Source organism: Malaclemys terrapin, chromosome 2 (genome assembly GCF_027887155.1).
Source record: "Malaclemys terrapin pileata isolate rMalTer1 chromosome 2, rMalTer1.hap1, whole genome shotgun sequence".
Taxonomy (NCBI): Eukaryota; Metazoa; Chordata; order Testudines; family Emydidae; genus Malaclemys; species Malaclemys terrapin.
In genome coordinates this window covers 40,254,435-40,279,638 of record NC_071506.1, presented here as the reverse complement: position 1 = coordinate 40,279,638, position 25,204 = coordinate 40,254,435, and the positions used below count along the sequence as shown (strand labels likewise).

The 25,204-nt window shown below is 41.4% G+C and overlaps 1 protein-coding gene across 3 annotated transcripts in view; it reads left to right on the top strand.

Annotated features, from left to right (window-relative positions):
- Nucleotides 1–24,996, top strand: part of POP1 (POP1 homolog, ribonuclease P/MRP subunit) — a 46,500-nt gene extending 21,504 nt beyond the window's left edge. For all 3 annotated transcript variants that reach the window (XM_054016835.1, XM_054016836.1, XM_054016834.1), the window contains exons 12-16: nucleotides 11,677–11,792; nucleotides 13,648–13,839; nucleotides 14,807–14,961; nucleotides 20,698–20,994; nucleotides 21,973–24,996. In XM_054016835.1, coding sequence (XP_053872810.1) covers nucleotides 11,677–11,792; nucleotides 13,648–13,839; nucleotides 14,807–14,961; nucleotides 20,698–20,994; nucleotides 21,973–22,627 — 1,415 coding nt within the window. In that variant the 3' untranslated portion in view covers nucleotides 22,628–24,996. The remainder of the gene's footprint in view (nucleotides 1–11,676; nucleotides 11,793–13,647; nucleotides 13,840–14,806; nucleotides 14,962–20,697; nucleotides 20,995–21,972) is intronic.
- The last annotated feature ends 208 nt before the right edge of the window (nucleotides 24,997–25,204 follow it).

The window sequence follows — 25,204 nt, the reverse complement described above, 5'->3', positions numbered from 1 at the left end:
CCCTCACCACCATGCCTGTCACCAGGAATAAGGCTTGCATCTTGCTTACAATGTCTGAGAGGGTGCTCTCCAGATGGCAGGAGCAGTGGGACACCATCCTACTGCTGAAGAGAAGTTCATCAGTTACAAGGTAAGGGAGACTAGAACTAGAGCCCTTCCCTGCCCAGGAAGGAGAGTCAGGGACCAGCATAATGTGAAGGGCTAAGGAGCACCTCCTGCCCCCACAAATTGGAAAGGAGGCAGAAGAAAGGTCCCTAGCCCTCTTCACCTCCTTTGTAGGTGAGCCAGTTTCTCCCCAAAAAAGCCACGGTCCTGTAGGAAGTCAGGAAAACAGATGCTGCTTTCCTTGCTCCTGATTATTCTTCCCACCCACTTCTTAATGCAGTTGGCCTCTGTCCCCTGTTGGGGATTGTCCTTTATCTGCTGAGGAGAAGGTAGCCTGTATCTGGTAAGCCCTCTTGATCCCCCCTCAGATCACACTCAAAGGATTTCACTACCCACCCTATGGCCACACAAACAATTCCATGCCAATACAGGGGAGTAGACTCTGGAACAGAGGAGGTAGCCAGATACAGCCCTCTTCTCTTGGGAGAAGACAGAAAGGTCATCCCAGCAAGGAGCAGAGAGGCCAGTGGCAATCCTGCCAGTAGCACTAAGGAGGGAATGGGGAATATTCAATGCTAGGCAGTGAAAATGGTTGTTGCTTTCCTGCTCCCCATCCTGAATGACTGGGACAGGCACACTCCATAGACAGGCAGATCTGAGGAGCTGTTTGCAGTCTCTGTTGGCTTGTCTGTTGTGGCTGTGAAAGGGAAACCCCAGAGATTTGTTCCTCCCTTGTCTGGGTTACTCAAGACTGGAGTAATAGTCACTGGTATCCCTCCTGCCTCTCCACCAGTTGTTGGCTAGACATTGGGTTAGGGAGGGAACTGTTGATCCTTACCCCAAAGATAGCTGTAGGGGCCATTACTACTATCCCAACCCTACCCTGTAAATGCTGAAGAGCTTTTCTCTGCAGCATCTATGGGTACCTCTTGCTACCTATTTTTTTTTTTTTCCTGCCATAGTGGGCCTCCCTTATAAAGAACTGGGCCTCTTATTGAAATAGAGGTGGACAATCCAAATCCTCCCACTAACTCACTCCTTTTTAGAAAATACATATGTGCTGGACTCACCACCTCTTTCACGGAAGTCTTTAATTGATAATTGTTCAAAATAAGAATGTTACGTGTGTGATGGAAAAGAATACAGAACATAATCCAGTTATATCAAAATACAGCATCTTTATATGTTCTGTTTGCACACAAACAACATATGTTGTCAAATTGTGTTCTACTTAAGTTAGTTTGTGTTCTCCTTGTGGCTTGGATCTTGTCTTTCTATTTATTACTACTACTACTACGAAAAAACATGTTTAGTTGCTTCTATAGGCGGAGATCATTGCAGCACACACCAGCGGCTCCGGGTTGGCTGGTTGGCTTGCTAGCAGTCAGGCAGGAAGCCAGGCCAGCCAGTTTGGTGCCCTAAATTTATCAAAATAGACACCTTCCCATGGAACATCTCCATGTTGACAAATCAGCATTTTCCAACAGAAAAACATTCCCTCAAACTTACAACCAGCTCTACCTCTAACCTTGTGTCCCACCCTTCCATCCCACTAACTAACCTTCTGAGCCCCCTGTGATGGGTTGGATCACAGAAAACCCCTTGGGAACTGCCAACTGATGTGCTGAGACTACCTCTGAGCCTGTTTTCCCTGGCAGCTTGGGACTTCAGTGCCCTGCCTGGTTCGAGCCAGACACGCTAGCCTGCTACAAACACAGATCCAGGTCTGAACTACGTCCCTGTACAAGAGTTTGCCGGGGCTCGACCCTCTCCGGGGTGGTGGGAGCCACACTGGGTCACTACATACCGGTGAGCTGGGGAAACTTGTCAGGCTGTGGGTCTCCCTCGGGAGCTCTTGCTGTAGCTGGAAGAACACGGTAAGCCTGGCCCTGCTCAGGGCGGCAGTAAGACTGTCAGAAGCTCAGACCCTCAGTCAGGGCTGAGCAACAATAGTAGGCCCAAGCTTCAAAAGGCCTGGGAGAGGGGGAGACTGCCACCCAACACGTAGGTGGCAGGGGAGATGCAGGCCCTCCCACTCCACTGCATCCCAGCCGGGGCCCTAGCAGCAGCAGAAGGCCCGCTGCTTAGTCAGTGGGGATCCTGGCCGCAACACACTGACAGACTCTGGCAGTGCTGCAGCCAGACTGGGGTCGGCTGCCTCCGGGCTACTTCCACACTCCCCCTCAGGGCCTATCTGGGTTCTGGGGGATCCAAGACCATGGGTTCGTCAGGGCAGGGATTGATCGGCCGGCCCGGCGGCTCCTCCGGATAGCGGGCGCAGGGCAGGCCCGGCCAGTCCTGGCAGCTGCCTTGGGCTGTGGGGTCTTCCCAGTCACAAGCTATGCTGGAGACATCTGGTCTCTCTGGCAGCAGGGGCCTGACTGAGCTGTGCGGGCGAGCTTTTATACTTCCGGGTTGCGGCCTGACCCTCTGAGGGGCGGGCGCGGAGCTCCCTAGCTCTGCCCACTCAGCCCTCCAGATGGGCTCTTCCCCCTCTGGGGTGGCGGGGAGCCACACTGCTTCACTACAGTCCCCCAAAAGCCGCAGGCTTAACTGAAAACAGCTTAAGAAGTGCTCCTGTCTCCAGCACTCAGATGCCCAGCTTCCAATAAGCCCAAATAAAGCTTATACAGGGTAAACTCATCACTTGTTCACCCTCTATAACACTGATTTAAAAAAAAAAAAAAAAAAAAAAAAGTCCTTAATATATTTTAACCTGGTAGGCCATGTTGGTGTGGATAAATACAGACACTAAAAAGTGCATTTGCTAACAGGTCTCTGTCTGATGGTAAATTTAAATTACCCTAAATAATGGGCTCCATACTTGTTCCCCAGCAAAGGGTTTACGACCATTTTTCAAAGGTAATTTAGGATTATGTAGAGGTAAAATGTAATTCCAAAAAATCCACTTAAAGAAATAATGGCAATCATAGCTTTGAGACAAACCAGCAACTTTGAAGTTTGTGTCTGTCTTTAATGCATTTCTGAGGAGCAATGGCAAAAGATGATGACTCCCAGCATCTTTAACGCAACAAGTTTTTTCTCTACCAGCTCCCCAAGTGGGAACATTGAATCTCTTTTCTACCCCCAGCTTGAATTGGAGGCAAAACATCACTACCTCTAATTCACTTGTCACAAAACACATATTAATATGAACATTTAGATTCCCCTTAGCCCACTGAAAACAGAAGCATGTGCCAAAACTGTAAAAGAATTACTGTCCCTTCCCCACCCTATTAATTGTACAGAAGCCTTTGCAGATAGGGGCATGCCAATGGCAATCTACAGTGGTCCTATGATTGCTGCCACATCTGAAGTCCCCTTCAGTGGAGCATTCTGTGGGCATATTAGATGAGCAGCAGACACCAATTTGGTTGACTTAATGTACCCTCTCTCGACACATTCATGTCATACATCATTTGAAAACTTATTATGTCCTCTTTAAGCTGAAGTATGATGTGTAGCTGTTAAGAGGTGCTATCACCATGGAAATGGGGATAAACAATTACACCATGTTAAAATGACCACTTTGAAATATTTGCAATCAGTTCTGTTAATGTAATTATTCTATTTCAAGACATAAAATTGGATTTCTTTGACTTCAAACCCTCAAAACAATCTAAAGGGTAAAATAAAATCTAATACAGTTGTACAGGTTATTGTTGAAATGTAGTAGCACAGGTAACATTTCTTATCATTATCCTCTCATTCATCATTATGATCTGTCAAGTGTGTGAGCTACCACAATCTTCATTGCCTTGCCATGCACCCAGTTCTGTGCAGAGAAGATTGTTTTGACTACAGACACAGTTGATTATGCAACAACCCGTACAAGTATTGGCACTTATAAGATCTTGTAGAAGCTCACATGTCATTGAGCTCTTGCATACAGAAAGTAGTTCATCATCCACGTTTTTTTTTTTCTATCCATGGTGATAGAATATCTGGTTTACCTGCGTGCAAAGGCATCCAAATGTTTGCTAAGATGCTTTTTTGACATGCTCTTCAAAACTGTCCTCACATGGTGGGAGTTTGGCCAGTGATTTGTCCTCTTTGGTAGCTAAATTAAGGGGCAAGCAATTCAGGTTTCTGTGGGTCTGCTTTTTTCATGCTCTGATCATACAGCATTGGTACCAACTTCCTTGCTTCAGAAATTTGCAGCTTTTCTGGTGTGCTCTCCCAGTTTGGGAAGATCTCTGAAGCACTAAACTCACTTTGTTTTGATAGCATTGTAACACACACTTTCCCCTCAGTACCAAATAGGGATGATAGTCACCTCCTGTTAGTGTGTACGGCAGGAAGTATGTTGCAGAAGTCAGGAGTGTATGCATCACAAATTGCATGCACAGATCTGAAGCAGTGCTCTTCAGTTGTGCTGATAATGGTGCCTGTTTCAATCCACATGTTCTCTCTGTGTTCCATTTTTGGAAAGTAGTGAACAGCAAGGACTAAAACATTTGTGTCAGGTGACCTAATTATTAGGGTTCCTTTGACACAGAGGGTATGTCTACACCGCAACTAGACACCTGCTGCTGGTCCATGCTAACTGACTCAGGCTTGGGCTGCAGGGCTGTTTCATTGCTGTGTAGACTTCAGAGCTGTGGAACTCTGCGAGGTAGGAGGGTCCCAGAGTTTGGGCTCCAGCCCGAGCTTGTAGCCCCGTGATCCCAAGTCGGCTGGCAACTGCGGAGTTTTTCTTTGTTGTATAGACACATCCCAAATTACCCAAAAGTCATATTGGCACATACAGCATGTAGATACATACACATGCATCTGACAAAGTGGGTATTCACCCATGAAAGCTTATGATCCAATACATCTGTTTAGTCTTAAAGGTGCCACAGGACTCTCTGTTGCTTTTTACAGATCCAAACTAACGCGGCTACCCCTCTGATACTTGACAGCATGTAGAAGCATCCTTGTGTCCACTTTCTCTTGAGTACTGTCCAAGCCTTAGGCTTCTTCAGCACCTCTGCTGGTGATGGACTTTGTTCCCTCATCATTGGAAAAACCTCAAGCAAGATGGAATGTTTGTGCTGGGTGTGCTCCTACACTCTCAGGTGCATTTTGAACCATGTGTTTATAAGTGACTGCCTGTTGGATGCCACGTTTAGAAACATTTTCCATGGATGCACAATGCGTGCACCAATCATCTGGTATTTCTTGCATCCAACATTTGATCCTGTCCAGCGCTGTCTTTCGGTGGTTTTCACGGAGTTATTGTTATCATATCTTTCGATCACTTGGATTACAGAATTAGCTTTGTCAAATCTTTTTAGGACTGTCTCAGCTATTCAGCAGCCAGTTCACCAAATGTGTGGAATTTGTCTCCAGCCATCATTTGTATGATAGCCCTGGCATTTCAGTTGTACACTTTTGTGTCTTTGTTGCATGCTCTTAGTTCATGAATTCTTTTAGCTTGAGCTTCCAGCTGATACCCTAATTCACCTTTCTCTGTTCTTCTCATTGTTCCATCATCATGGAAAAGGGACATAGCCACCCAATAGGACCTGTTCCTAAGAACAGTTGACATTGAGACATAATGTCTGCCTCTCCTTAAGAATAGGGCTCTGCAGAAAACAGTTTCTGGACTGATAGCTGCTCTGATTTTTCCTCCCTTGCCAGACTTAAATTTGATGGTCTTGGCCATGTCAGCAAATGTTTTGATGCTAGATTTCTTGACTGGGCTGAAGAATTGTGTCGTCTGAATCTAGAAGACCTCTCACAAATCTCTCCATTTGTTCTTCACCAACATCTGCTATTTTCAGTAGAGCCTCTTGTACATCTGTACATAGTGCTCAACAGGACCATACCTACAGGACCTCTGGCTGTGATTCAGGGTCATATGTGTTTGTCCTGTTGTTGATGGCTTTGGTTGGTAAGAGCTGTAACGTGCCCTTCATTCCTCTTCATTTCAGAGGCAAGAACTTGTTTGTGGACTTTGTCTTCACTACTTCTTGTTAGGACACTTTTTTTTCTTCTCATGGCTTTTGCATATTCATAATGTGAAGCTATGTATTGTCATTTCTAACACTTAATACTGACCTGTGCCTACGTGTCACTGGATTAAAAAGCTAGTTTCTAGAATAATTTCAAAGGCTCGTACCGCATTTATAGGCAATTACAAATTAAAACCTTTTTCCAAGCACTAGATGCTACATTGTATGTACAAAAGCTTACACATGGAGAAACTCTACCTTAGGAATTCATGTACATTCTCATCACTATACAGTACAAACTGTGCACATGCAATCTACTATTACTGGTGCAAACCTTCAGTGAGAGACTAATCTGGTCAGCAAATTTCAATTGAAAACTATTATAACTAAAACTTGTGAGGTACTTTCTCACTTTGTTTAAACAAGTCGGAATATGCGTTTCATGTTAGTATACTGAAAAATGTTGATATTTCCATTTTTGCCACATGCTAAACAGCTTCATCATTTCTGGGGGGAAAAAAATACCCATGAAAACAGATGATCTTTTAGTATATGGTTGTTTTATAACTTTGACCAATAAACCCTACATTAAGGTGTTGAAATTAACTTAAACAGTAAAAACTGTGGTTATAGTCATGTTTGCAATGTTTCTAGAACTGTGCAAAAAATGAAACTTTCTTATTTTGGGTACCATTGTTTCACCTTGTCTACAGACTTATGGCATCACTGGACAGCTCCACGTCAGAACTCCTCTAAATGTACATAAAATAAGCTTTCAAATGATATATGATGTAGGTGGGTGCAGGGTGAGTACATTAAATTCCAAAAAAGAAGTGCTGAATGCCCATACCTACCTCACACCAGTGGGCAACAGAAATGTGCTTCTGCCCATCTCAACAGGAGCAACCCATGAAAGAAGCCCCAAAGCTATTATAATTTTATTACTGGTGAAGCAGTGAGCCCTTTTCAGCCAACCCCACTGTGGAACATCCTGCGCTAAAGGTGCTTTGAGTGTTCCCAAAGCAACATTCACAATTTGGAGCATGTAGTACTTTTTAACACTTTTCCTTTCAGGGCTTTGCAATGCTGAGTATAAAGCTGTGATCTTTTAATCTAGGTCAAAGTTACGAATGCCCCATGATCATCTGCATTTTCTCCTTCTATAAGATAGCATCCTAAATAAACCATAATTGTCTAATACAAGTCCTAGAACCACATAGGTTAGAGCAAATCTGTGTCTAAGTCCTGATCTTTATATTAGTAGCCAGATATTTTAACTTTTGGGATTTGACAAACCCTTCCTTGTTTAGGGACTATTGTGGTCCTATTGATTTGTGCTGATTAATGGCACCTGGTGTCACCTTAACAGTAAGGAAACACTTACTTTACTTGTCACATGCGTTTTGACTTCTCTTGGAAACTCCAGCCCCAATGAAGGAGATATTTGGAAGTGTTTGAAACGATATCCTAACAGAAGTCATGTTTGTTTTAGTTTTTCATCCTCTAACTTTGTATTAAGATCTTATTCACATTTTTAGCAAGTCTTTGAATTCATAAAGAGACTGCAGTCTCTCCAAGGTAAATAGTGTAAATAAGTAGCGTTTCTTGTCTTAGTCTTTATTTGTGGATTAATGTGTTGTGTTATGAAGTGGGTATGGTGCATGTCTGTCCATTTATTTGTCAACAAAGTGTGTTTTGAATAGCTCTTGACTAGTTCTTCCCTGTAGGTGATGTGGGAACACATTGAGAATAACTTGATCCTTTCAAAACTACCTGTGTTTAGATACTTTCCTTCCTGTAGAGGTGACTTCTGCCATCATTCCAATAAAAGGAGAGGACCCAGGGAGTGATCCCCAAAGGGATGGACTCCAGGGAAGTCTAGGCTTGTTGAGTGAGTGCTATCCTCTACCTTATTAAATGGATTCCATGTTTCCTTTTAAAATTCTGTTTTCTTCCAGCAGCAGTTGTTGCCCTGTAGTAGATATTAAAGAGAGCCACAGAATGTAGTACCTTTCCCCTGGCCAACCCTAAGTCTCCTGGTTTACCATCTGTGCTTGCCCGAGAAACACAACTGCTGACCAGATTGTTCTTGAAACTTGGCTTCCTGTGAAGTACAGTAACTTGAGCCCAATATAAAGGTTTTGATTTGACTGAAATGTGTTGTATTCTGCCCATAGATTTTATCAAAAGGACCTGGCTTTTGAACTGTTGGCCCCTAGTAAAATGTCCAATCTTTTCCCCCTTCACTTGTCTCCTTTGCTTGACTGACTTTGACTAGCACCACAGCTTTGTTATAAAACTAAATTGAATACACTCACACACCTGTAAAAATGCTAATTATATTGAAGGAAATTATTTTTTTCCTATATCTCCCTGTACATTTAGGGTTTGTCTACTGACTTTCGGGGACAGGGACAGTGTCTTCTGCTCTTATATAGTGTTGTGCACTCTGCTGAAGACTTAAGCTGGGATTTTTTCCAAAGGGCCAAATGGGAATTAGGGGCCCAAGTGTCTCTAAGGTGCCACAAGTACTCCTGTTCTTCTTTTTGCGGATACAGACTAACACGGCTGTTACTCTGAAAATTGAATTGAATGTGCACAGTGCTTTACAAGAACATAGTTTAGGACATGATCCCTTCCTTTGTGACCTTACAGACTCTAGACAAAACCGCGAGGGAGAGCCCTTCAGGAGAGGGTGGTTATAAAGAGGTCATTGCTGAGGAGATTTAGGTTTGGGATATTTGGCAGACAAATAGGATTCTTCCAGACATAGGGAACAATGAGAGAGTCTGCACAAAGCCAGGAGCAGAAAGCGGTATGGGTCAGTGAGGAGAAGATTGGAAGGCGTGTAGGGCGGGAGTAGAGGGAATTAACACTACAGACATAGGCAGCAGTAGTGATAGCTCCCTGAAAATGACATGAGAAACTTTAACTTCTTGTAGAATATAGAAAGTTGTGAAGTTTCAAGGATGGGGCATGGATGTAACTGCTTGAGCGCTCATGCCTTTAACTGAGCAATTAAAGAGGAGAGGCCAAAGAAGAGAAACTTACAGTAATGGAGAAAAGGGGTTAACTAGGACACATTTAGATAATATGGAGAGAAGCAGATTATAGAGAGACTGGATATGAAGGGAGACAGTCTGCTTATTCTTGTATGTTGTTATAGCCATGTCAGTCCCAGGATAGTGGAGAGACAAGATGGGTGAAGTAATATCTTTTATTGGACCAACTTCTGTTGGGGAGAGAGACAAGATTTATGGCTTATTACAACAAAGTAACTCCCTAAACCCCCTTTTTGTCCTCTGACTGCAGGGGTGTCAATGGACCACTTCACTTGAACGGTTCCTTAGAATGTGCACTAATTACTTATGCTAAACCAGGGGTTCTCAACCTTTTTTTTTTTTTCCTCCTCTCTGAGGCGCCCCCAACATACTATTAAAAACTCCACGGCCCACCTGTGCCACAACAACTGCCTTCTGCATATAAAAGCCAGGGCTGGTGTTAAGGGGTAGCAAGCAGGGCAATTGCCTGGGGCTCCATGCCACAGGAGCCCACGCAATGCTAAGTTGCTCAGGCTTCTGCTTCAGCCCCGGGCAGTGGGGCTCAGGGCCCCGAGATTCAGTCCTGCATGGCAGGGCTTAGGATTTCTGTCCTGGGCCCCAGTGAGTCTAACACTGGTCCTGCTTGGCAGACCCCCTGAAACCTGCTTGTGGCTCCCCAGGGAGCCCTGGACCCCTGGTTGAGAACCACTGTGCTAAACTATCTATTCAATCTTGTATTTAGCTGCTTATCTTTGTCATTCTTATGTGGTCATAGTTGAATACTGTGCTATTTCAGCATCACCACCAGATGAAAGAAATAAATTAATCTGTTACTAAAATTATTTTCTCAAATCCCTGTGGATATTCACTTTTTACATCTAGAACAGAATCCTCTAGATTTATGCTCTCAAGTTTAAGGAATCCTAACTTCTGGAAGATCTAATCATTATTTTTTGTGTCTGCCTTCTGTGATTATATGAAAACCTAACTTCAGGAGTGCTTTAGAGGTATCCTCTTGATAGCTCTGTAGGTATTCAAGGGACACTCAAGTTTTGGGGGGAAATCACATTTGTCTGAGAGTTGTGGTTTTTTTTTTGTTTTTTTTTTTTAACTCCTGTGGTTACAAGTAGCATCTTAAAATGACTATAGCTGAAAAATGCACGCAATTAAACCTTTACTTGACAGCGTTTGGTATATAGGCTGTGCTACAGTTTGACTCTAAATAGTCAGTTTCTCCTTTACTGAAAAGACACTTATAAATATGAATAGCAGGAAATCATTAACATTTGAAAGATTTCTTCAAAAATTGAGTGTATTCTATCAGAATTTTGTAAACTAAGCAATTTAAAAAGGTTCATGTTGAATGCTCCTTTAACTGATCTTCATCTTAAGATGTGGTGCCGTAGATAGAAAACTTATGGTCTGCTTTGTTTGTCAGAGAACAATTGATAGCCTCACTGTATTGAGACCATCTTGTTTTGGTAGGATAATACTGGTGCACAGGTTGCAATGTATTACGTATTTATTTAATAATAGCACTTGTACATTGCTTTTCCTCTGGTGATTTAGAAATGTGCATAAACATAGTTATCCCCATTTTGCAGATGGGAGTAACTGAAACATAAAAAAGTTGAGTGAGTTGCCCAAGGTGTCACAGTAAGTCTATGGCAGAGCTAAAAATATTATGTTTGTTTCTGGTGGCACCCACAACTATCTAGACACTACAAACCTGGAAAAGGCATGGTCCCTGCCCCTATGAGCTCTAAAAAGAGAGACTGAGGGGCGCATGGGAACAACAAAGTAAGTGGCCAGGTTGTGGTAGATTTGGTACTGATAGCTTTAAAATGCATTATTAAAATATTATCAAGATCATCCCCAGTTATCATACAAGTTTGTTGACATGGGATGTGTAGCAGCTTGTAGGCTTCATGGTAACATTGTTTCTGCCGACTTCCCAAACCCAGTAAATTTCAGCCTTTTTCACTTAATGGATGATTCCACAAACCAATTATAAAGAGCTACAGGTTATATACTACAGATCTGTAGGATTGATTTTTGCCAAATTTAGCAACATATGCTTACTAATTCATGCTATGAAACTGCTTTTGATGAGACCGCTTGTTCAATCCTCTAAAATGGTTTTTCAGACAAACTACAAACAGATTTTTAAATCGATAATATAGCTAAAATACTTAAAGGTTTGTTTACAAAGGGATGAAGTTCATTCAAATTAACTAAAGGTGTGAATGTAAAGTGGATTAGTTAAACCGCATTAAACCTCTGTGTGGATGCATTCAGAATTAAAGGAGCCTTAGGACTTGTCTACATGGCCCCACAGTTCAGACTGCGGGACTGTGAAATACATACCCCAAAGTGCTGCATTGTAACTGCCCCATGTGGATGCTGTTGGCACAAAGTAAAAGGTACCGGAGTTCTTTTGGAAGCCTTAATATGAAAAATCAAAGGCTTTAATATGTCTATTTCCATAGCTATAGTCTGTGCACTTATTTTGCTCATATTAATTGTCTATTCCCTTTATGTAGTTTAAGCTAAGAAATGTAGGTTTTGTATGAAGGTTCTCTCTCTTACAGATAATGAGAAAGTTAGGCAGCTGCTTCTGGAAGGTGTGCCTGTGGAATGTGCTCACAGCTTTATCTGGGACCAGACTATCTGTAAGAACGTTACTGAAAATAAAATCTCAGAGCAGGTAACTAACAGCATGGATTACTCTAAAGAAACTGTGGGTTAACATCTTACTGCCCTCCCCTATAATCCGTATAGTGATGTTTAAAATTCAACCCTCCTGCAATTCACAAAGCAATAACTTTCTAATTTAAGAGTGTTATGTTACTGAGATGAAGAGTGTGTTCTCCAGTTCCCTGGAGTCATTGTATGCAGTTTTCTTGCACAACCATTACAGTAATGCATTTTCATTACTTAATTTATGCTTTGAAATATAGTTTTGCTGGCTTGTGATTAGGATAAAATAATTCAATATCTTATTTTTGTTCTGGTGCCTTTACACCAGGTACAAGGGTCAGAGGCTCTAAAGGCCTCAGATCTGGTTGGGCGAGGATTCCCAGGGTGCAGGAACTAAGCAAGATAGCTCTAAGGCTGCCTTCCAAGGCTTTGCCTCTCTCACCTTGGTGTAGGGGCATTCTGGAGACTGGAGGGTCATCTCCTTTACACAGTTCCACCCATTTTGCTCATTCACAAGGTACTCCTCAAAATACGGAGGGAACAAGCTTCGGTGAATATATTGATAGCGCCAGTGCTGTGGAGATTCTGGGCAGTGCTGTAATCTGCAGACAGCTGGGGATAAGCTGCCATAATTTAGGCCTGGTCCACACTAACCCCCCACTTCGGACTAAGGTACGCAAATTCAGCTATGTTAATAGCGTAGCTGAATTCGAAGTACCTTAGTCCGAACTTACCGTGGGTCCAGACGCGGCACGCAGGCTCCCCCGTCGATGCTGCGTTCTCCTCTCGCAGAGCTGGAGTACCGGCGTCGACGGCAAGCACTTCCGGGATCGATCCCAGAAGATCGATCGCTTACATCCGGACCAGGAAGTAAGTATAGACGTACCCTTAAGCTCTCACTCCAGGGGCTGTAGAACAGCCCAGGATCTGGAGGGCAAAAAGGTGGCTTAAAGTTACATTAGCTCCCACTCCCTCCGGGCTGCAACTTCTGGACTCCTCCTTTTTGAAATGTAAAAATATTTGTGACTAATTTCTGTGTGAATTGGCATCATATTCCTTCAGATGACTACCTTTGTGTAAATAATCAAAGCTCTTCTAAAGCATGACCTGTGTAGCCAAATAGAAATAACTGCATATAGGCAAAACAGAATGATAACCATTATGAACCTGGTGACATTCTGCATGCTGCCATGAACTCGAGTGCTAACTACTCTGTAGAGCTATTAAAGCAGAAAGGAAATGTCAACAGATTGTAGCCTTACATGTTTTTGAAAATGGCTTAAGTATTCCTTTCATTCCTTGACCTTTGGAAACAAGGGGTTCTAGCAAGAGATGATTGAGAATTCTTGGGTGCCATTTTGATTTACGTTTATGCCACTGGTTGTGAAATTGGTTATAAAGCAATGCTCAGAACCAAAGATTCCTTTTTCTTGTAGCTATTGAATCCTAAAAATGATACAACTCAGCTGTTGCTCGGTGTAGTGAGTGAGAAATTGTCTGAAAAAAGCTAGTCTGTTACACTGCAAAAATTTAAACACTCATGGGAAAAGCCCTTAAATATTAAATTATGGTACAGTATTTCTCTCCCTCATACAAGCTGTCTGGTAGTCAGATTTTCACAACTTGTTTACTAATGGGGTTTCTTCAGAAGTCGACGTTTCTATTTTGTTACCTTTGGCTTCAGTACCTGCTCTGCAATATAATAGCATGAATAACCTGTGCAGAATTCAGATTACCTACTTTCACTGCCTATTATAAGGAAATCACTTTGTGTGTGTGTGTAACTGTAATAACTTGTAGAAAAAAGAAAAATGACTATTCAATTATTGAGCATTTTTCCAACTGCTTTTATCCAATCTCAGGATTTAAACCATATGAGAGGTGAACTATTGGTACCTGGCTCACAGCTTGACTTGGGTCCTTGTGAATCCAAGATTCCTATACTCTTGGTTCAGCAGCCAGGGAAAGTGGCTGGTGAAGATCGACCAGGATGGGGAAGTGGCTGGGATATCTATCTCCCAAAGGGCTGGGGCATGGCTTTCTGGATTCCTTTCGTAAGTGGCTTTCATTACAAATTGCAGGCAAATATGACCGGTTATAAATTCATTTACTCTGATACATACATATTAGGGAAAACTTGTCCTTGTGCAACCCACTTACAACTACTGGGTCAAAATTTCAGTTTAAAGAGAGCAGATGAATATTGTCATGAAAGTGACTTGGTGTGTGTTTAAAAATATTTAAAACAACCTACCATTGTGTCCACTTCCGTTATTGCACCAATAATGGACATTTGACAGAGCATGAAATGAAGCTTTATATGGGGGCAGAGTGAGCAGGCCAGTGCTGCTTTATAGTTTTTCAGCTTTCATGTTTCTAAGGGTATATTTCTTTAAAAGATAAAATAAATACAAAATTTTAAGGAAAAAGGTATATTCTGAGAGTTTGCAAAGGTTCTTATTTGGCATTTACTGCCATCCATATAGCCTAGCCCTAGGTCGACCTCACCAGCATGCTGCCTGCTGAGGGGTCTTGCTGAACACAGGTTGGCAATCTCTGATTTCATGGGACCTGAAACAGGAGAGCAAAGTTTAAATTATGCTGAATGCTCTTACCTTGCTGTTTGGAACATTCTGCTCTTATAATTTAAAGAGGATGGTTTATTATGCTTGTCTGAAGTTCGCTATATAGTTCTGTGCTTATGGACGGAACAATTGTGGTGATCTGTTGTATAATAAAAGGTACAACAGCTTTGCAGAGATATTATAACACTTGTGCCAATACTTGCAGTAAGAATTTTTGAAATCTTTCTCTAGATTTGTTGATGGCTTTTGAGAATTAAACTAATAAAGCATAACTAGCATTTCATTCAAATGAATCTTTAGATGTGATAGCCATACTTCAATCACATCTTCAAAACTAAGGTTATAGAAGCTCAGTACTCTGACAGTATCGCCTAAGGGTTCTCCAAGATACTTCAGTTAGGAACATTAGAAAAATACTAATGTTATTACCTTACAGGTATATCGAGGTGCACGAGTAGGCGGCTTGCAAGAGGGTATGAAACATTCCGAATATAAAAGAACACCTCACATTCCAAATGACTTCCCAGACTGTCCTGCTGGAATCCAGTTTGCCAAAGAACTAGAAAACGTTCTTCTTGAAAAATTCAAGAGGTGAAGTTAATTTCTCCAAGATTGATTGATTGCCACTTTAATCGAAACTTGATATGCCTTAAAATTATCTGTTGCTCAGTTCAGTTTCTAGACTTGTGATTTGTGGTAGAGTTTTATGAGTGTTTTAAATCCCCACTATAATAAGAAACAAAAATCCATGTTATGTAGACTAAGTGCTCTCCCCTGAATAGGGTGCATAAATTAACTAAAACCCTATTCCCAGAGTTCTGTTCAGAAAAAAGCTGTAATATAATTGTGCATAATACATCAAAGTAAAGAAAGCCCTACATTTCAAGTTCCATTAGCAACTTGTAGGGGAAAACCAGTGTCCGCCAAATGGAGAAGGATAAAATTGGTGACAAGACATTTTGGTATCATCTATTAAATAGGATGCAAGAAACTATAGAGAGCACAACAATTAAGTCCATTAAAGCACTTGAGTATATTTATTTTCCCAAGTAAATGAATGCTTAGATTCTAATTCTTTGCTTCGGAATGTGGGACAAGCAGAAGTTCTTTCTGGGCAAATAATTGTCAGATGTTTTCCCTGCTGCCGGGGATGAGAGGCTAGGGAAAAGACTGAGTAATATCAGGCACAACAGCGCCAACCAGGGTGGATTTGATTTAAATCAAATTGATTTAAATCACTAGGTAGGAAGACTTGATTTAATCATGGATTTCTACATAAAAGTGCATTCTTCTTGGTTGTTATAACCTTAACACATAGTCTTCACTGCTCAGAGATGGATGTAGGTTTCATTTTTAGAAGGTACACACTATACATTTTTAAACTGAGATTTATTTTGAAAACTTTTCAGATTAGGTTTACAGCTCTATCAGAGAATGAATGATTGTTTGGTTATTTCATTTACCAAAGATAACTGAAGCAGATATTTATGAAGTCATTAGGAGGTGAACTATCTCCAATTCAACAGGTTAATCATTAATATTTGGAGGATTTTCTTGCCATGCTGTATTAGGAGGAGAACATCACCAGATAGGCATTTAAATTGTTTTATTTAAGTAAAACTACTACTGTATTCTGGATTTTTTTTCTTTAACACCAAACATATAATATTTTAACAAAACAAGCATATGAATTTTTGAATTTAGTTAAACATTCAATTTTTTTAAAAACAGGTTTGTTTTTGTTAAAATTGTTTTTAACTAAAATAGTTAAATGAAATATTTAAAAAAAAAAAACCCATACATTAAATAGACTTATGTTAGCCAGGTCAACATGAGAAACTTAAAATATTGGCTTTTGCAGTTAACTCAATAAATTTGTTAGTCTCTAAGGTGCCACAAGTACTCCTGTTCTTCTTTTTGCGGATACAGACTAACACGGCTGCTACTCTGAAAGCAGTTAACTCAGTCGTCTTCACCTTCATTTTCCTGTTTGTTCATAATCTGGAAAAGAAAAACAAGCTTTCCTGCTTTTTCAGGTCCCAAATGATTTCTCAATTTGGAATGAATTAGTCCAAAGGAAGAAAATATTCTTTCTTACACTGGCAGAAGAAGCTACTGCTGTTAAAAGTGAGATTATCACTTCAACAGTCTCTGAATCTATGTGCTTAAGTGACTTCCCCCCAGTTCATTGGTGTGACTTTCTTTGAAACATCATCAGCAAACACATATTTCTTGAATGGTTCACCCTTAGCTCTGAAGTTTATTATGGTTGGCATTATGGAGGGATGATTGCTGAATGTCCATGTCATAGACCATGTCATGTCATAGCTAATTCCTCTTCTTCAGCAGTTAAGGTTTGACCCTGGTACCGAGTTATGAGAATATTTGCAAGAAAATGAACTGGAGATAGTGCTTGTCCCATTTGTTTTTTTTAATGCTTGTAATTTAACTCTATCACTGCATATTTCTCTTTTTAAGATCTCACTCAGTGCCTTCCAAATTCAACAGTGTCAGCAATAAAACAGCTATTTCCCTGCATTTTGTTCAAGGTTACAGAAATAGGCTTCAGGGTACTCGGCATGTGTTCAACATTTCTCTTAAGCCCAATGTTGAGAACTTTGGCTGTGACAGTGCCATCTATTTTTGTCACTATTTTCTTGATAAACTGTCATCAGATTAGGCCAGTTCTTGATATAGTGGTCAAAACATCCCACTTCGGAGTTCCATTGCATGTCTTGTGGGAGATTTAGCTTGGTTCCTCCCACTTTTTTCAGAGCAGCTGCTGCAAAGTGGTTGTTACGGAAGTATTTTGCAATTTCAACATTAGCCTTTATTTCTGGAACACTGAAGTCTTTGGCTAGGAGGTGCATCAAATGAGAACTGCAACTGTGTGTTATTAGCTTGGGACTCTCGTCTAAATTTCTTCTCATCTTGGATACATTTGCAGCATTGTCTGTGACCAAGCTGCATACTAGACATTTGAATTTTTTTTCACAGTTTGTTATAGTTTTTACTGCTACTTCTTGTAAGTATTCTGCTTTGTGTGCATTTCCTGATGTATCAATTGTTTTTATGAGAAAGACATTCCCTTCTGTTGTCACACAAGCACATACAACAGGATCATTGTGGACATTGCTCAACCCATCAAGACTCAGGTTAACAATTTCACTCTCTAGTTCTTTTGCACACTGCTCATTTTCTTTCATACACTTTATCCAGCAATTTGCCTGCGACATCAGCTCTGCTGGGTGGACGGTATCCTGGTCTTAATGACTGAACCATGTTAATTAAGGATGGGTTTTCAATCGTACAGAAAGGAGAGTTTGTTGCATAAACAAATCGGGCATTTTTTCATCAATTACCTCTTTTTGTAATCTGATTTTTATCACAAACTTACCTGTGGTTGTTTCTGGATAATGGAGATTTTTTTCTTTCTTTTTGCTACTGGTGGCTATATGACATACATGATGTGACTGAAACACTATCATTGGCAGATAACTCAAACTATAGAAAATGATGGTGATCTTGAAGGTGGATAGTCTTCAGAATCTTGTATGTTGAGGATGGAGTCTCCTAAACAAAATAAATAACTGCATTGACTTCTTATTACCATACTACTCATTTAATATTACTCATTGCATTCACTGACACTCCGTACTACTTTAAAGGTCAAATTGTAAAAGGAAGATCTGCCTATTTCAGCTATTTAATTTTTATCACAACTGCATCTAAAATGATAGTACCATAGAGTAACAACTCTATTTTTTTTGCTCAAACATGAGAATTCAGGAATAGTCCAACAGGACAACCAGCAGTCCTTAAGAAAGAAGTATGAAATAAAGAAGTTTACCAACCTGAAGATCCTGCATGTTCAGACCTGTTCCTTTCATCATCTTCAATGCAGCTTCCTCCTGAGAAGGAACACTTCTCATGATGTTGTTTCATTCAGGCAACCAGGCCTTGTATTTCTTTGTTTAGGGTTACCATTTGTCCGGATTCCCCCAGACATGTCCGGCTTTTTGAGCTAAAAATAGCGTCCGGGGGGAATTTGTAAATGTCCGGACTTTTCTTCCCCGCCCCCCCATGCAGAGCGCGCGCGGCTAACGGCAGCCGGCCGGATGGTGCCACTTACATGGGGCTCCGAGAGCCAGAGAGAGCCCCTCCTCTGCTTCCCCTGCAGCAGAGATCACTCCCTCCCTACATTCGCAGATCGCCTCCGGCAGTCTGGAGCTCCTCCCCCGCTCCTCCTTCACTGCTGCCCAGTGTGCCGGGACGAGCGTGCCGGGACAAACGGCTCAGGCCGTTCCTGAGCAAGTTCAGACATTAGGCGAAGGCCAACAACAAGGGGACCAGGGGGTCGGAGAAGGGGCAGGGAGGTTTTGGAGGGGGCAGTCAAGCAATGGGGAGGGGGTCGGGAGTTCGGGGGGGTCTGCCTGGGGGTGTGGATAAGGTTTTGGGCAGTCAGGGTACAGATAGGGGGTAGGGTCCTGGGGGGCAGTTAGGGTGGGGGGGTCTTAAGAGGGGGCAGTTAGGGGACAAGGAACAGGGAGGCTTAGGTAGGGGGTGGGGTTCTGGAGGGCAGTTAGGAGCAGGGGTCCCAGGAGGGGGTAGTCAGGAGACAAGGAGCGAGGAGGGGGGGTTGGGAGTTCTGGGGGTGGGGCTGTCGGGGCAGGAGTGGGGAGGGGGATCGGAGCAGTTGGGACAGGGAGCAGAGGGGTTTAGATGGGTCGGGAGTTCTGGGGGGGGCTGTCAGGAGGTGGGGAGTGGTTGGATGGGACATGGGAGTCCCAGGAGTCTATCTGGGGGTGGGGGTGTGGATAAGGGTTGAGGCAGTCAGGGTACAGGTAGGGGGTAAGGTCCTAGGGGGCCAGTTAGGATGGGGGGAGGGTCTCAGGAGGGGGCAGTCAGGGAACAAGAGGCAGGGAGGCTTAGGTAGGGGGTGGAGTCCTGGGGGGCAGTTAGGGGCAGGGGTCCCAGGAGGGGGCAGTCAGGGAACAAGGAGCGGGGGGACGGTTGGGGGTTCTGAGGGGGGTGGGGCTAGGGCGGGGCTCCTCCCGTCCCCTCTTTTGCTTGCTGAAATATGGTAACCTATCTTTGTTGCACTGTTTGCATTTTGCATGCATGCCTGTCTTACCCACATGTAGAGAAACTTCATTAAAATATTCCCAAACTGGGTCTCTTTTATGGCCTGCTGCCATTATAGGTTTTCCCTTCTAGTGAGAAAATGGTATGGTAGATCTCAAATCAAAGAAGGCTACACTCAGAAAGACCTCAAGACTTCTGGAATATGCTGCTCAAACAGTTTCACTTTTGTTTCTACTGCCTGTCCCTCCCTTCCCACATTCATCTCCAGACTTCTTCTTGTCCAGATCTATTCCACCCCCAACAATCTTCTGTTCATTAAACTTTTTGAAACTTTGCACTTTTAGAGAGAGGTAAGGGATTGACTTTGTGTACACAAATTTGCAGAGGGGCAATAGGGTTGAGATCTGTTATTTCTCACCTCTATATATTTATTTATTTAAAACATTTTTGCTGTTAACAAGCATGTTATCTTTGGAGACACAAATCCACAGTTTGAGAACTGAAAAACTAAGCATCTCTGATGGTATCTTCTAGACTGAGCATTGAGTCCCATTGAGTAGATAGAAAGATTAACCTAAGTCTATACAGAAGCTGCTGGAACCCCATAAGATTGGGTCCCTAAACTATTGGAACTCATTTACCCACTTTTCTTAAACATTACATGAATTTGTCTCATTTGTCTCATGATTAGAATTTATAATCCCTATTCCATGATGAGATACATTATAGCTCAAAGGTATCTTAATTAAAACGATCTTTCGATAGATTTTTTTCCTCAAAAAGCATTTTATCCAAAAAAATACGATCTATTTATTTAATTATTTTTAATCATTGATTTTTATCCATCCTGGTGCCAACAAAGTAGACCTCTTGCAATGCAGAATCCTTGCACTCCAGAAGTACAGATACATGGCACTTTTGTATGGAACTCAAATTTCCAGAGATTCAGAATTCCTACTTAACAAGATTAAAGAGTTAACTGCCCATCTTTTTTTTTTTTTTTTTTTTTTTTTTTTTAAGTTAAAATACAAGGAAAAAAGATGCTCGGTTATTAGTTATTTGGTAAACTGGGCCCTGTCACTTAATTTTTTCTAATGATTTGCAAGTTGCTGAATAGATTAGTCTCCTTTATCCAGTATTTCGGCATCATAATTTTTCTTTATTCTTGAGGTACACTGTAATAAATTTGTTTCATTGCTTCCAAGTTATGGGACATTTTTTCTGTTTCCTTCTTTCTTTTAGACGCCCACCTGCAAAAAGGGCAAACTATGTCAAACTTGGCACCCTGGCACCTTTCCTCTGCCCATGGGGGCAACTAACCAGGGACTGGGAAGTAAGAACCAAAGCTCAGGAAGAATCTGTGGTTACTTCATCTGCAGACAGTAAGAGCAGTGCACCTGAAAGACAGGTTCCTTGTGAGCCCAAACCTGGACTGATTATAGAGGATTCTCCGGGTGACATGATGGAAGAAATGGCAAAGATTCAAAATTTATGCAAAGAAGATGGAGCTGCAACAAGTAGTGGCTTCTTTGTTCTCAGGTATGTAGGAGTGACTTACCAGTAAGTACTGTCCTGCATGCTTGTTAAGAGGGGATGACTTACTGGCAAGCCATGAGTCTAATTGTGTCCCCCGGCTCCCGGAGGGGATGGGAAGTGAATTCTGACCAGGTGGGCGGATGAGATAAAAAGCCCTCGGGGTGGGAAGAACCTGCTGTGATAGGAAGTAAGCCATTCTCCTACCCTTCCTCAATGGAGAGTCTTCTCCTACCCTTCCTCAATGGAGAGTGACTGACGGCAGTGGGGAGCCTCTTTTAGTAAGCAGTTTGGGTTGGTACTTGCTTTGGAGTGGCCCTATATTGCCTGCCTCCAGTGGGAAGGATATTTGGAGGGCTCAGAGAGCCATTGTTAGGGAGAAAGTGGCATATTTTAATAAAGAAATGTATAAATGATTAAAAAGAAAAGGAAACATGCACCTACAAAGCTCCTATCTAAAAAGGATTTAAATTTTAATTTAATTTTAAAAGCTCCAGTTTAAAAACTCTTGATGCATTTACTTGTAGTCCCATCTCTAATGCATGGATACGGACAGTTCCTCTCACTACTCATGTTTCTATAGAGTGAATGGAGATCTCACATGACTTGTACAACACTGATTAAGCAAGATAAAGCCATGCTAGTGCACATGAAGAGAAGTGCCTGGGTGGGGGGGTGTCATTTTGTATCGCAGCATATGAAAATAATGATAAAACTGAAGAAAAGCAAATCTGGCTTCAAACAAATTTGAAGCCAAAAGTGCTGATAATGTAACTGATTTTTAAGTGGATTGTGCCCTTTTCAGTGAACAGTTCTATACTTATGTTTGTGTTTGTAGTGGGTTTTTGTTTTTTTTAATTTTGAGAGCTTTACAAAGGCTGTCCAAGGTGTTTTTTTTTTTTAATCATTAATTTACAATGACACTTCTGAATTTTTATTGTACTTTGTTGAGCATCCCTAATGCATCTTTTAAACTTCAAACAGGAACAGAAAACTATTAAAGCAGTTATCAGCGAGGTGCCGGCCTACCTGTGGAAAAGGTCAGAGAGTACGCCCTGCTTCAAAACTTGGACAGAAGGAAATGACTGAAGATGCCCTCTTATCGATCTTTAAGTGCTACCCAAGGGTGCTGGTGTGGGTCAGCTTGTCTCTGCTAAGAAAGGGTAGCCCTGAATTACATGCCATGATATGCATTCCAACACAGGAGGATTTTCTACAGCTTAACAAAGACCAGCTCTTCTGTGGTCCTCAAGAGCCCAAACACAGCGACATATTCAAACACAAGATACTGAAACTAAAAGAGAGAAAAAAGAAAAAGAACAATGGGAATGCTCTAGAAAGTGGTGCTTCTGATGCCCTGGAGGCAAAGGCAGTTGAGGAGCCTAAAGAACTAATACTTGGCTTATGGCCTGACCCTCTACCAGATGTTACTTCACATTGCTCTAGAATTCTTTTAGGGTTTGTCACTCAAGGGGATTTTTCATTAGCTGCTGGCTGTGGAGAAGCACTGGGATTTGTTAATTTGACAGGATTACTACATATGTTATCCAGTCAACCAACCGATAAAAAAGGGCTTGTTTTGTTAAGAACTCCAGCATCTCTGCAGTACAGATTTGCTAGACTTAATATTGAGGTATAAGCATCATATTTGTAATGAAATAATGTACAGATATTACCAAAGAAATTATTCCTTCGAATCTCAAGAAATGCTTGTGTACCCCATGTCAGCAATGGGCAGTTTATTTTCCATCAAACTAATCTGTTAATGAACTAAGCTGTTGATCATTTATAATGTTTGTATAGCTCAAATGTTTTATTTTCTTCTGAATGTCTATATCAGTTTCTGTTTTAAAACATACGTTGGCTTTTGCATCCAGAAACACTTTCTTTATGCTGATACTGTTTTTCTAATGGGCATACTATTTTTTTGTTGTTGTTCCAATGTAGTTGAAGCCAACGATATCAAAGATCTTTTTCACTTTTACAGTGTTTCCACTTCAAAAGACTTCTGGTCATATGGCTGCTGGACTCTGATTACAGTTCATGCTTCTGGTAAATGCATGCCATCTGGGCCTGTGTATATAGCAATCAGTTTTTCAGGGCCCACTCAGTCTTGCAGCTGAGCAGGTCTGGCTGCTGCAGAGTAAAGTTCTGTAACCACTTCTAGCCTAGACAGTGTAGATGACTTGTTTTCATTGAAACAATTCAGTGCTTAAATGGAACATAAATAATAACTTTCTACATTTAAAGGCTGTGAAACACTGACTGCAGCATGTGTTGGAACCTGTATCATCCAAAGCGATAACTTTTTTCTTTCTGGGCAGTGTGAACTTATTAAAAAGGCATTTTCTTTTCAGAATAAAAAATTTTTCATTATCAAGAAAAGTGGGTTTGGCCTACCGTGTGAAGAGAACTCTTTGGAATCTCAACCATGTTATTTAAAGGTGCACTGAAATGCTTTAAATGAGACACTTAGGATCCTACACTTAGTGTGAAGTAATGCAAATTAGTGGTTACTGCTCAAGAAAGAGATGTTGACATTGTGGATAGTTGTTTGAAAACACTTGTCCAATGTGCAGTGTCAGTCAAAACAGCTAACAGTGTTAGGAACCATTAGGATAGGAATAGATAAGAAGACAGAAAATATAATGCCACTCTATAAATCCATGGTATGCCCACACCTTGAATACTGCATGCAGTTCTAGTCACCCCATCTAAAAAAAAAAAAAATTATTAGAATTGGAAAAAGTACAGAGATAGGCAACAACGATTAGGGGTATGGAACAGCTTTCATATGAGGAGAGATTAAAAAGACGAACTGTTTATCTTAGAAAAGAGATGACAAGGGGAGTATGATAGAGGTCTATAAAATCATGAATGGTGTGGAGAAAGTGAATTAATGAAATGTTAGTTACCCTTGCATCTAACACAAGACCTAGGGGTCACCCAAAGAAATTAATAGGCAGCAGGTTTAAAAGAAACCTAAGGAAGTGTTTCTTCACACAACACACAGTCAACATGTGGCACTCTGTGCCAGGAGATATTGTGAAGGCTGAAAATATAACAGAGTTAAAAAAAAAAAAAAAAAAAGAATTAGAGAAGCTCATTGAGAATAGATCTATCTGTGACTATTAGCCAAGATGCTCAGGGGCACAAGCTCATGGTCTGGGGTGTCTAATTCTCTGACTGTGAGAAGCTGGGACTGGATGACAGGATGGATAACTCACTCTTAAGCATCTGGCCACTCTTGGAAGACAGGACCTTAGGCTAGATGGACCAGTGGTCTGACCTAGTATGACCACTATAAAGAGAATACATGGGTTACACTTAAAAATAAGTAAATATACTTTCAAACACTAGCTGAAAATCAGTTTTTTACTCACCTGCCTAGAAGAGAGTTGTGTTTTTTCATTTAACTTATTTAACACCTTAAATAGTTGAAGAGCTGCTCTATGTGTAGGTGGTATCAGCTGTTGCAGGAGAGAAATAGAACCCTGAACTCAACTCTTGGAAGTTTAAAAATAATTCAGTTCATCTTTAGCCCCAATAACAAATAATTGTATCTTATACCTCTTTTCTTTTGCTAGTTTGGGATTTCTGATGGTTCCTTTTAATGTGAATTTAGTCTGTGAAATGTGCTGGAACCTCCAGTTGTGCATGGAAAGTTTGCAGTATGAGCATCACTATACTCTTCAGCATTTTTTATATATATATATATATACACACACACACACAAAACATTTTTTAAGGCATTACAGTTCACCTTTAAAAATGACAGCCTTAAACTTCCAGCCATTCTTGAGTTAAGGAGCTCCGACAATTGTAAGATAGACAATCATGTAGGAGTGTGCTAATAAAATTTGTAGATGACACAAAGACGAGATGTATTGCCGATATGTAGGGCCATCCCTAGGGGGATGTGGGGTCCAGAGTGGAATAGTGCAAGGTCATGCACTTAGGGACTAATGAATTTTTGCTATAAGCTGGGTATGTATCACTTGGGAACAACAGAATAAATTGAGACCTGAATGTATTGATTGATCACAGTATGATTATGAGCTGCCAGTGTGACACAGCTGTGAATAAGGCTAAGGGAATCCTAGAATGCATCAGGAGAGGTGTTTCCAGTAGAGATAGGAAAGTGTTATTACCATTATACAAGGCCCTGATGAGGCCTCATCTGGAATATTGTGCAATTGTAGTCAACCATGTTTCA